This window comes from Prinia subflava, chromosome 1 (genome assembly GCF_021018805.1).
Source record: "Prinia subflava isolate CZ2003 ecotype Zambia chromosome 1, Cam_Psub_1.2, whole genome shotgun sequence".
NCBI classification, from domain to species: Eukaryota; Metazoa; Chordata; class Aves; order Passeriformes; family Cisticolidae; genus Prinia; species Prinia subflava.
The window spans coordinates 38050932-38064049 of record NC_086247.1 but is presented as its reverse complement, the minus strand read 5'-3'; the positions used below and the strand labels follow the sequence as shown (position 1 = coordinate 38064049).

The following is a 13118-nucleotide window of genomic DNA, read 5'->3' as shown; positions in this document are numbered from 1 at the left end:
AAAACAGTGGTAGCACATCAGTACAAGAACTTACACCTATAGCAGATAGCAGCCAGAAGTAAAAGAATAATCAAAACACACTTGTTTTAAGGCAGAAATTAGCTAGCATTGAAGAATAACTTATGGTTAAATGCATATACATGCAAGGAAGTATCCAGTCAACAGGGTTAATGTGACTGTTTTTTCCCCTTTAAAAAGCTATGATTGCTTTAGGCAATGAAGCAGTGGGTGAGGGCTCTGTTTTGTGAGCATGCTTTACAGCAGAAGGTAAATCTCAGCTGCACTCAAGAGCTCTGCATACCATGCATCCGTATTTAACCAAAAGGGTATATATTCTGTGGGGTTTTGACCCTGAAGCTTGTGCCTTCTCAGTTCCCAGTTCTGACTTATTTTCCCTCTGGTTTAGCTCAGGAGGCCCCCTAGTGACAAAGGACAATCAGAATTCACCCAAGCCATTTCCAGGCAAGTATAGAAAAATAACATTCTATCATTATTGCCTGCACACAGATATGTTTGGGAAATAAATAAATTTAAAGGTGAAGAAACGGGGCAGACACCAAACATTCTCCTACAAGATTAAGACTGGTACAGCAGGCATGCATGTTATGGCTTAGTCTTTTGCCATGTGTGGCTTCACCACACACACTCATTGATTACATAAAAATCCACTTATCTGCTGAGCCAAGTAGGTAATGCAGCTGAAATAAATACACTTTTGTTTAATACCCTTACCTTACTGAAAAATAAACTCACACTCCAGCATAATAGAAGATTGGGGGAAGAAGAGAACAGCACCTAACCATAAGCTGATTGTTTTATAATATCAAGAAACAGCTCTGCCTTGGAATAGGCATTGGGTGTCAAATGTTTAGTAGAATGCTTTCCCTGGACACAGTGCCAGGGCACCTCAACACCAGCAGTAGGGAAGACCAGCAGAGAAATAAATAGATCTTAAGTCAGAGTCAGCATTACCAATGCAAAGGCTTATTGCTGTAAATAAACCATTTAAATACTATTTCAAGTCTTTCACCTCAGACCAGCTCCTCCCAGGAAAAGATACCCTGAAGTCCTACAGAGAAAATAATCCTTGTGCAATACTGCTTTGTTCCTGGGTTAAGACAGCTGGGGATTGGATAAACCCAAGAACTTAACTCTGTTTAAATGCCATACTGAAATTCCATCCTAAAGGTGATTTGAGTTAAAGGAGGTTGAGAACAGTAAGCAAACAGGGAAATGCTGAAGATTACTAAGAGAAGGATAGTAACATAAATGAGGAAAAGGAGTGATAGTCTTTTATGCTCCATCTTCAGGTATAGGATTAGGGCAATATTTATCCTGAAACATGTATGTGTAGCCAGTCTGTTAGGAGATCAGTTTTATGCTTGTCTTCTTTTCAGACCAATACATTAGTGCTGTTTTTGAGTAGGAAAAAGCAAGAGGGAATTTGTTCTTATTGTGCTCTATGCCTTTGCAAGTAGGCACAGCTCAGGACTATCTGGGAGCCCAGACCAGGGACTGCTCAGAACAGCAGCTGCCACAGTGTTCACAGCAGTGTTTACAATCACATGCATCTCCACTGAGAAGAAAGGTCGCACACAACATGACAGCATTAAGCTCCACACCCCCTAAAAGGCTTAAATTAAGTATGCAAATGCTTCTTCTTTCAAAGCAGTTCAAGCAGCAAGCTATGATACATTCCATGTAAATCAAACAATGACTGCAAGTTAAGAGCTCTTTAATTACAGAAAAATAAGTCTTTAATTTCATATCAGATACCACTTTACACAAGCAATTTCAGTATGATAGTCCATGAAAAACAAATGCATACTCTATGGAAGTTAAGAGCTCTCACTGAAGTCACCATAACATCGAAAGCTGTGGTTGAACAAAGCTTCCCATCTGGTTAAACTTCAGCAGCCATCATTGCACACAGTTAAGTTCCTTTAAAAGGTTTGGTTTAAAATTAGAGTTCATTTAAATGACTGGAGGGGAAGGCACTTAGTATTGCAGTTTCCAGAACACGATTTGTTTGTCTTCCCCTCCTGTAATAACACTGTTGCACTGTTCATTCATCCACATGGACATTACAGCACCTGGGGAACAAAATAACAAGTACATCAAAATGCAGGTAAGTGTGGTACTCGAGATGGCAGAACAGATCTTTTTGAGAGAGTTTAGCATAGTCTGATCATTGGTTCACATTGACACAGTATATGCCAAGAGGAATTTTAGTAGGGTTCTAGGTGGCTGCTCTTGTTCACAGTTATGATCTCCTGCTCCATTGCTTCAGCTGACTTTTGGTACTAGAGGGATAACATCATTGCAGTGTAGAATGCAGATGGCAACCAGGGAAAGCATTCATGGAGAACAGCTTTTTCACTCTGCTGTTTGGAATTTTCATGTTAAAAGTGTATTCACATCTTGTAGCATATGCCTCAGAAGCCCACTTTGGAAAAGTCCCCAACTACAGAATGATCTCCACAGGTCAAGTTCCAGGAAAACTTACAGTAGGGAAATTTGAAACAACTGTTTTTAGTTAAATAGCCTTAAAAATTTGACTTAATAAAACTTAGCTAGTTTTTCTCCACACATCCTTGTTGCTGATGTTCTGAGACTATATACATGCATTTGATCAGCCTATAAATCCCCATCCAAAACAAGTTTACTAGAGAACTTAATGTTGTTAGACTCAGCCTGGACAGACTGTGGCAAAGGATATAGTACAGTATATACTATATTTGAGGGCCAAGAAGTAGAAAAATGTTGACTTTTGCAATGTTGTGTGAATTAGAAAAATTGAAAGTAATTTCCCTTTGGGCAGTCTTGTACAAAGCAATATTCCTCCATTCTTATTTGATTTCCTAGGAGGCTCACATTGACCTACTTTTAATTCTGGTGTTTCAGGTAAAGCTGACATCAGGAACAGCCAGCTGGCTGAGCAGATCACTGTCAAACTTTTCAGTACTAAAAGAGGTGGAAAATAGGAATCTGACATTCAATTGGAGCATTGGAATAGTTCAGGCATACCTGTATGCCCTTTGATTCTTTCAATAACTTTTCCTCCAAGAAGGTCCCAAATCAGTAATTCACCAGATTGAGATCCTGATAAGATGGTGTTTCCATCCCATTTGAAGCACCTGCAAATGAGTATGAAATTAGTTCATGTCAAGCTTTTGCCTAATGACAGCCAAACATTTCCAAACCAGGTCTAAAAAGGAACTGGAAATAGAGATATGAAACCAAAGGAAACTACCTTTTAACACAGTCTTTCTGGAAAGATTATTCCCAGATTATTTTAAAGAGTCATGACCCAGACTCGGTTCTGTTACTGCCCTAGACCCAGCCAGGCCTTCCCCTGGCAGAGTATGAAACAATCCCGTAACAGAAGAGGGCCCAGTCAGCTACGCATGTGTGTGATATCCCAGTGCTCTCATGAGCCATCACTTCCACTGCTGCCACTTCATATTCCTGGAACCACTTAAAAAGCAAAGAAGACTTTCAGGTAAAGAACTAGTGAAAATATATATGTGAACATGCATATGTATTTATGCATACCCACAAAAAAAACCCAATTGTATTCCAGGTATAGCTGCTGTATTTTTACTCCAGTAACTGAGTATTCCACCTGTTTATCTGATAAACCATAAATAACTGTCTACTTTTCAGTGATCAGCCTTTGATTTTAAAAGCCAATCTTTTTTTATGACTATCAAAATAAAAAGAAAACATTAAAACAAACCCTCCAAGACAAATCAAAAAAATCAGTATTAGTGACAGAAGTGATCTGAGTAAGAAAACTCCACTTGTTAGACATTTCAGTAGCTCAGCTACTGAAAGAGCTGGTTAGCTACAGCTGTCATCATCTTTAAGGGACATGGAAGTTGTTGTGGAAAAGTTATTTACTTAGAGAGCTGTTTGTTCTACTGAATCACTTTTCAGAGGGCAAAGACTGACACTCTAGCATGTCGTGTGCATTATGATCAAGCTTTCCAAACTGAGGCAAAATCCAAGTTCCCAGTATCACTGCCCTTCCCACTCTGCTGTCACCAGCCATCTCCAGCCAGCTCCATAACCTGCATGTTCTCAGCATTACCTCTGCGGCTCTTCAGCGGTCACAGATGATATGAGCATTCCAGTTTGTACATCTATTACTTTAAAACAACAGTCCTCCCCTGTGCTCAGTAGATGCCTGCTGTCTGCACAAAAGAAGGAAGCAAACAAAACAACAACAAAAAAAGCATGTTCAGACATTCAGTTCTAGTTACCAAAGAACTCTGCGATCAGCATGTTGGATGTGACATTGCCTGACCTACTTATCTATAAATAATTGACTGGAAATTAAGTCTCTAAGCAAGCAAAGATAAACAAGACTGGTTTAGAGTCTAGACCACTGGTCTACAGCCTAGCATGGCATTGCGTACAGTTAAATTCTTTGTAGTGTGGCAATCCAAAACATCTCACCATCCCCCTTAAAGCAGTAATTCCAATAAGAAACATAGATTACATGGTATCAAGAATAAGATTCCCTTTGAAACTCCCAACAGTGCATATTAAAAGCTGAAATCCAACATACCAGGACTAAAAGCAGCATGAAACACAGTCCCAGAATGACATGGCAACTGGTGCAGCACTGTTGCTGTAGTAATATCCCAAACACTAATGGTGCCCTCTTTGGTTCCAGATGCCAGGATGGTATTTGCAGCATTAAGGTCGATTGTATTTACCTAGGAAGTTAAACATCCTGTGATTTTCCCTATTCTTTCATGTAAGCCATCTTGAGACAGATTTTAAACACACACAAAACAAGCCCATTACTCTTGAGATGATATTTTATTTACGAAAAGCTTTGAATTTCATTCTCAACATCCTTAAGTACGAGTATGAAAAACCCAAACTATAAAAAGAAAAAATAGGTCACTTTGAGGATATTTTGAAAAGCTTTTGCTTTGCAGAATCAGAAATGCTAAGTGACATTTCATTTAGTACAAATACTCTCCCTTTCACTGCCAGACTCTACCCTTAAGGATAAAATTTTCACATTTAAAAAACTTTCTACCCATCAGTTGTTTCCAGTTCTCTTGGGCACAGTTCTTAAATGTTACCAGAACTGTTTCAGCATTTGCCAGCATTGTGACCTATTAAAAAACCTAACTCTTAGGAAGGTTTAGAACACAGTCATTCTAAATATCTATCTTACTAGAGTGATGTTAGAGGCTATAAACAAAAGTATGCAGTCACACATTTATGATTCATTGCACACAATGTGTTTGTATATTTACACTAATTCACTAAGATATTTACCATGACAGCATGGTAAACAATTCAGGATTTCGTTTTCATTTGCTTGCCTTACTTTAAGAGGAAGCTGTAACAATCAAAACACTTGAAAAAAGAGTAATCTGTTTTCAAAACTAAAGAAAGCGAACAAAACCCACCCAATCCTTCCTGCCCCCCATAGGAATTCTGTGCATACAAGCTGAGCAAGACAAATTAAGAAACCCCTGTTTGCACTGGTGCTTCAGTCCCAAGAAATGGACCTCTCAACCCAGGTAGCAGGGACCACTGGTGCAGAACCATCAGACAGTGAAAACCCCAAAACAAAACAAAAAGCCCCTCCACACATTTCCCAAAATACACCCCTCAGCCCCTAACCCCATCTTTGTGCTTTACCACTAGATCGTGATTTATATCATCAATTAATTTTCTTAGTCTGAGATACTGTATCAACATACTTACACTAACATCATGTTCTAACTCTGCAAGCAGTTCAAAGTGGTGTTTTTTATTGCTCAAGGTCTCTCCAGGAACACAGTGCCACACCTACAACACAGATAGTTAGGTTTGTTCAAGGAAGCAGCAGTATAACCCCAGATGAGTTAATTCAGGGCTGAACTCTCACATTTCAAGGAGGGCTGCTTGTGTTCACTGCCTACGTGGCAGAATACAGCAAGAAATGGCATCTAACTCCTTTACCCTAAGCAGAGCCACATGGTGAACACACCTCTCCTGGCTCAATTCACTCTGCTAGAGAGCCTGCCTAAGAATGGGTATATCACTGCACTAAATGTGTACTTACCAAAAAATCATACACAGCAGGCTTTGGGAAATGATTTCCTGTCTCTAGCTTCCAAATTATCTTTCCACCTAACTGTAGGCATGCTCTTTAGATTAGCAAGTTTCTGGTCCTCTTAGCTGAAGAATGTAAACTACAAAATTATTAAACATTTTAGAAGTCTATTCCACCCAGGAAACAGAATTGACAAAGTCACAAAACATTACAGTTCCTTCAACAAATACAGTTTGTCTTCAGAATCCTCATTTTTAACAGTAAGTTAGAATGAATGAAATTTGAAAAATAACACTTTAGTTTTGAAACAGTTGAGCTAAAGCTCAATGAAGAATAAACTCTAGAAATAAACTTACTGTGATACTAGCCAGGTTATTACTCTAGTACAACAGGTACATCCACCCCAAAGCATTTGGCTGGCTGAATATTACAAAGTGCTGGCTATAAATATTTATGCAACTGTAACAATCTCATCTACAGACCTTCACAGTGGAATCCCAAGATGCAGAAAATAAGCGCCCATCACGCCAGCAGATCTTGCTGACTGCATCATCATGGCCCATTAGGACATCTTGCTGTCTTCCAAATGCAATTGAATAAAAGTATCTAACAGAGGAAGGTTATAAAAGCATTATGTATTGTAAAACTTTTTCTAAAGAAAGTAACTTTGTTTCTGTAGTTTCTAACAGAAATCTAGTGGGGAAAAAGTAGAAATACACACGTTGTGTTTTAAAAATTATTTTCTGTATCATTATCTAAAACCATAAACATAACAACCAAGGCACTCCATGCAATTCAATAAAGTCAATAGGAATTAATACACACATATAATTGTCCCATGAAGAACTTATGACAGTGGTATCTCCTGGTAAGATTAGACAAGATGACAAAGCCTGTAAGAAAAAAAAATAGTAATACTCAATTTCTTACCCCAAATCCAATTCAAGTACATTAACATGTTTTTGGAGAACAAGCAGCATTTTAATCTTCTATAAAAATAACATGCAGGTGTTATATGAAAACTGATCACAAAAAAGCTAGAGGCTGGACACTGAACTTCAAGAATACTTAATCTTGGTTAAATATAGCTAGTAGAAACATTCAGAAATACATGCAGAACTGATAGATATTTCCAAAGAAACTGGTATTTCAAGCACATGGTGAGTAATTCCTCACTCAGAAGTAACTGGGTCAGCTCTTCATCTTGTAAGCTGCTGTCAATTCTAGACACAAATAGCTAACAGAAACTAAAAATGCAGATTCTTTTGATGTTTGTTCTCCATCACAGGTACTTATCAACTCAGGTCTTTCAAAGAACAAATATAACTGTCTAACTGCAACTGCTCTCAAGAAGAAACATTATTTACAGATACCTGCTCAGTTACATTATCATCACTAGAAACAGCAAGTTAAAAACCAACAATCAGCCCAGTGCTTCTACCTGGTATTATTACTGGTCATGTTTTAGGTCTGTTTGAAAAACAGTCAGCTGCTGGACTGTAAACACACTCCTTACATTGCTGTAAGTGTTCAGATCAGCACTAAAACTACAGGGGAGGAGAATACGAGTATACAAGGCCTCCTCATGAAAACCAGACTTTTGGCTTAGGAGTCAAGGAGTTCCCTCTTCACAGTGCCATGAAGCGAAGTTCCCAAGTTTCCCTTTGCTGGAGCATTAGGAATTGATGTATCTAGATTCACCTGCTAGGGTGTCCCATGGCAGACCACAGGGTCTTGATCTTGCAATTTACCTGGGACCAGTCAGAGCATGCCATGGCTTCTATCCAGGCAACACATTTGCCATTCTTGTTCCCTCTAGAGATGATGGTAGAGAGAAAACTGATGTATCTTGGTGTCTTGCACCAACAGAAGACTGAATATGATAACGGAGTGGATCTTTGTAACCCAGGTCTGGGCACAGTGCTCAAGCACAGAAAATCAAATTCAGAATCCCTTTCCTAGCTCTTTTAGGAGCAGGGGAAAAAATGCTGTTCACAAGAGATCATTGCTCATGGAAGAGGGATGGCTCATTTTCACCCAGCAGAGATTCCACTCCCTGTGCTTGGTTTTCCTTTGCTGGCTGACTCACAGGCTTCAAACGCTTGGGTGCAGTAAGGTAATGCTTGCTGGATGTGAGCACACGGGCGGAATTAAAGCTTTGCAATTCTGGTCCCAATGGCAGTACAAAGTTGCTCGGGAAGACACTCCTGATCATGCCAGACTATCTCTGTCTACCACAAGCTCTTCCCTGAATAGCAGGGCAGCTCAGAACAGAGCCAGTGTAACCATTTAATGCTCCATCCCCATGTTTGCAGAATGTGATCTGTCTCTCTGGAGACTTGAGAGTCTCAATTCACTCTGCTAAATTATTCACACACAATACAACTGAGTAGGCAGGGGAAAGAAAAGAGGCACTGATGGATGCTAAGAGCCATCTCTCTGAGCAGCTTTCAGAAGATTCCAAATCATCTCATTCTTATTTTGACAGCAGCTTACCATGTTTGAAAAGGACACACTTCTCTGGATGGTTTTAGAGTCTTTGGAAAACATCTTCAAAGTTGAATCTGGGGATAAGGGACAAAATAGAAGATAAAAGGACTATTTTGTATTCTAGAAGCTAATCATTTTGCTCCTGCTTGAATATCTTCCTATGAAAAGGAGACACAGGTTTCTCATAGTCTCTGAGAAACTCTTTAGAAGTCTTGTGACTTGGACCTGGAACCACCCTGTTTTGTACCAGTTACAGATGAACTATCCCATGCTCATCAAACTCTAAGAGAGCTCTGGTATCTAAATGGACAAAATTCCATTATTATCCATTATTATTATTACTGAAATTATCTTCCAAGCCTAGATAATACTGAAATGCTTGAGTCAAAATCATCTAAAATTGAACAAATTCATATAGTTACGCTATTTAATTACATCAGATATATATTTCAGTTTCATGCTATTTTGTTAAAAAAAACCCCAACACATTAACCTGCCTTTACACTGCAGGTTGTGGTAAATACCTGTGCAATACTTACCCTGGGATGTAGTGAAAACAGAAGACCCATTGCAAGTGACTGCTATTCCAGTAATTGCCCTGTTTAATACAAGTAAGCTTGTGGGTGACTTCATAGGTTTTGAAACTTCACCACCATACTGTAAACAGACTACAGTTGAAATCTGTTATTTGAGCTCTGTAAGAGCTAACACATTCAAGGAGATTAAAAACACCACAGTGGTGTGTTACCTGCCTAGAGACAAAAATATACCTTGACATAATATGTGAAACACCAGGACAGGATCTCCATAGTGTTCTGTAAGAACTCCATCTTCATCAGAAGGGACTTGCCCGTGTGAGGATAAATAGTTTCACATTTAGTTTTTCCAATTCTGGATTAGCTACAAATAGTCAGGAAGCTGCCTACAAGCAGATACTGAACACCTCAAGTGTCAGGAATTGGAACTTGGATATTTTTCCTCTTTAACTTGACACTGGCAAGGTCACTATAGGTAGAAACTTAGACAAAGCTTATGTCAGGGAATTGGGAAGGACAGAGCATCCTGCACAGCCAAAGTTCTGTTACACAGCTCAGTGTCTCATTATTTCTCAGCAGTCTTCAGAAAAAAAAATGATAATAAAAATAATCAGACACTGAAATTTGAGTCTTTTTTCAGGATCAGGATTTCTCTAATGCTAACAATCTGGTAACAGTATTATCTTGTTTTAGGGACACAATAATGTTTTCCTAAATTGGATTACAGTCACCAAGAAAGTAGCTGCACTCAAGGTGGTAAGAAATCCTCCTAAGCAGTCCAGTCAATAGGACAAGAGATGAGGCCAAAGGAAAACCTATTCTTTAAAACAGAACTGACATTGCTCATTATTAGGTATTTTGAAAGTTCACCTGAAAAGTGCCTCTTCTGACTCCTGAGTCCCTAGGAATCCCTCAGAACAGTAGTTTGGTACCTGGATTAATTGAAAACCTATAGCTGGAGACTTGGCAAACTGCTCACACAGCAGAAGCTTGAGGTGCACAGTGGAACAACTTAAGTGTTTAACCTTTCAAATCTGATGGGATGAAGTTGTGTCCTCCAGGCATTTTAAAAATAAATAAATGAAAGTCTTCATCTGGCTGCTGTTATCAGTTTTAGAGAAGTGTAATCAATATCTGCTTCAGGTACTAACATGGTAATGAACTTACACAGATCTAGAGCTAGCGAAAAACAATAGCAAAAATCAAGCTGACAAATACCTTCTCTGGATTCACAACCCATCATATACTCAAGTTCATCCTGCATAATCAAATCACTAAGTCATCTCACAAAGAAAAGCATTTACCTTAAACCCTAACCCATCATTCAGATTGATACATAGATCCCCCACCCCAACTCAGTGGAAGAATTTTGACTGAAAAGAATAGTACCTACTCTTTGTGAATTTTATATTGCTTATCAAATTTTAGTTTGGCAATATTGTTCCAGGCAAGTGTTATACTTTCTTCTGTCAAATCTTCAAATGATTCTTCATTTGGAGAAACTGCAATAGAATGCCATGATAAAGTTCCATCACAAACAGAAAATAAAAAGACGTTTTTCAAATACCTAGTAGCTGACATAAATATGAAAGTACAGAAATCATACAGAGCTTCAGGAATAAGATCCTTAGACTAATGTAGAGAGAGACAAGATCACTAACTTTTTTTCCCAAATCTCTCACTGAATTTGCATAGGCTTACACAGTCAAAAATAGGATTTTTCTCACCAAAAAGGGCTTTTAAACTGTAGACTTTACAGAATGTAATTTCAAAACGGAAAACAAACAACCAAAAAGAGAAAACCTAAAACCTCAGCAGCAATGTTTTGATGTCCTTTGAAATGCCAAGGGCTTTTCAGATGGAAAATAACTAGAAAAGCCATTTACTGCTACAATAAAGTATGTGCTTTTATTATTCTATTACATTCTGTTAAGAGTGTCACAACTTCATTTCACTGTTGCAAAAGTTAAGGGATGAAAAATGCAACAAAATTGAGATAATTGGATGTCGATTATAAAATGGTCAAACCCAAGAGAAACTGCTGACGTGTGAATTAATGACTTGGTCAGCAAATCTAGTTAATACACAGAACCATTGCTATCACCACATACAACTCTCCAAGCCCCTCTTGCCACTGGATGCTACAGGTTGCCAGGCTAAGTAGCACTCATTGTCACTCCTCTGCTTAAAAGAGAAGGCCATCAAATGGTAAGTGAATTGAAGACAATCAAATAAGAAAAATCTTTCCAAGTGATACCTGGGCAGAATCTTCAGCCCAATTTATAGTTAAATCACTATATATTATGAAGACAATAGCATCTTAGTTTCAGAGAAGTGGTTTAAGTCCTGCCTTGAACAGAAGTCTGTGCGGGCATTACAATCCTTTTCTAGAAGAAAGTTATTCAGTCAACTCTGTCCCTACAGTATGTAGTAGTATAGGGGGAAAAAGAATTTCCTTTTGTATTTTCATTCAAGTCATGGAAAAGGAAAAAAATTCAGACGCTTATTTTTTTAGGGTTTACTTTGATCAAGCTAATTGGTTACCCCTAAGACATTCCTGTTAAAAACCCAAACAAATCTTTGCATAATTTAGAATGCCTGCAGATATGGTCATTGAAACTGCTGCCACATCAGCTTGAATTTAAAGTGTCAGGAAAGGCCAGGGATGATAGCCCTCCCAAAGCTTCAGAAGCAGAGGTTGAACAGTCCCAGAGGAAACCACTGGAACAGAAGGCAAAATACAGGGCAACACCTGTATTTTCAAATTTGAAACTGGTCTAGTATTGTTTTTCTTTTAAGATTTAGTTCATGATTTTTCTTGAGCTGGGATCAGGGAAAGTAGCCAAGAGAGTTGTATAATGGGATCCTGTGGGAGAAAGATAGTACTCAAAATTACAAATCCTTCACATTGTTAGTTTATCTGTTAAACATTTACCTGGAGACTCAGCTATGGAAATGCTGTGACTAGATGTTCGAGACAAGCTTCTGAATTTCGGAATTATCCTTTGAGGATGAGGGGTTGTAAACAACTGTTTTGGCGTCTGTCCAAACTCCAGGATTTGTGTCAGCAGAGCTACTTTTTCATTGGGATCCATAATACTTCACAAAGCAAGATATATAATTAAGCCAAGGAGGCAAGTATGTTTTTCCCTTCCCCGAAAGCATGGAACTGCATGTGCAGTTACTACAGCACTACAGGCCACCCCACATTCTTACAGAACTGATTTACTGCACATTTACAATCATGTAACAGCTTCATTACTTTGTTTATGTAAAATAACACTATTCTCAATGACTGAAAAAATGAAGCAATTTCAGAAAATTCAGACTGAAGAAATGCTTCAATAACAATCTTTCAATGCAAGCTAAAACTGAGAACATGATGTTGGTTCTCTGCATATTTGGGAGTATAAAATGGAAGAGCAACACCATTCATGTACAGAGCCCTTTTACAGCCAGCAGAGAACTTGGAGAGATAGTGAGAAACTTAGCTAACTGCTTTAACAAAACCATTCAGATTCTTGTTAATTACCTGTTTAAATCCACTCCTCCTTCATAAGTTAATGGGTGAAACACTGGAAAAAAAAGTTTATTTGTATGACGTAGATATACAAGGCTCATTTCGTTCATCTTCCTATAAACAGAGCTGCATTTTTTACTCACAAATAAGCTATTTCAGCAGGCATTAGAGTTTGAAGTCTTACATTTTCATCCTGGTTTTTTTACCTGAAAAAACTTAGGACTTCCAAGAGATTTTCAGAAAATTTCAGAAGAAATCAGTACTTTCATAAAGGAAGGATTGCTTATTTAAACTTCATTAAATTCCTACCCCCAATAAATAAATAAACAAACTGTGCAAGCAAGCAGAGTTGCATAACTGGGTCATTTTCAGATAGGGAACAGAAAGTAATAAAGAATGATCAGAAAGATCTGTGTATTCACCTTTCCAGGTGAATTGCCATGACGCAAACGACTTTGAGACCTCTGCTTAAGAATATTTACTTTGACCCAAGTTCATTCATACA

General features: G+C 38.3%; 1 protein-coding gene across 3 annotated transcripts in view; it reads right to left on the bottom strand.

The window, feature by feature from the left end:
• Positions 1–1734: 1734 nt before the first annotated feature.
• The window catches only part of NSMAF (neutral sphingomyelinase activation associated factor), a 38999-nt gene continuing 27615 nt past the window's right edge, over positions 1735–13118 (bottom strand). For 2 of the 3 annotated variants that reach the window (XM_063393658.1, XM_063393648.1), the window contains 12 exons: positions 12626–12668; positions 12029–12192; positions 10487–10595; positions 9097–9155; positions 8564–8631; positions 6893–6960; positions 6550–6673; positions 5737–5820; positions 4574–4724; positions 4094–4196; positions 3028–3137; positions 1735–2093 (listed from right to left, as the gene is read on the bottom strand). In XM_063393658.1, coding sequence (XP_063249728.1) covers positions 1999–2093; positions 3028–3137; positions 4094–4196; positions 4574–4724; positions 5737–5820; positions 6550–6673; positions 6893–6960; positions 8564–8631; positions 9097–9155; positions 10487–10595; positions 12029–12192; positions 12626–12668 — 1178 coding nt within the window. In that variant the 3' untranslated portion in view covers positions 1735–1998. Of the gene's footprint in view, positions 2094–3027; positions 3138–4093; positions 4197–4573; positions 4725–5736; positions 5821–6549; positions 6674–6892; positions 6961–8563; positions 8632–9096; positions 9156–10482; positions 10596–12028; positions 12193–12625; positions 12669–13118 lie in introns of those variants that run through there. The other variant, XM_063393668.1, reaches the window with a different exon arrangement.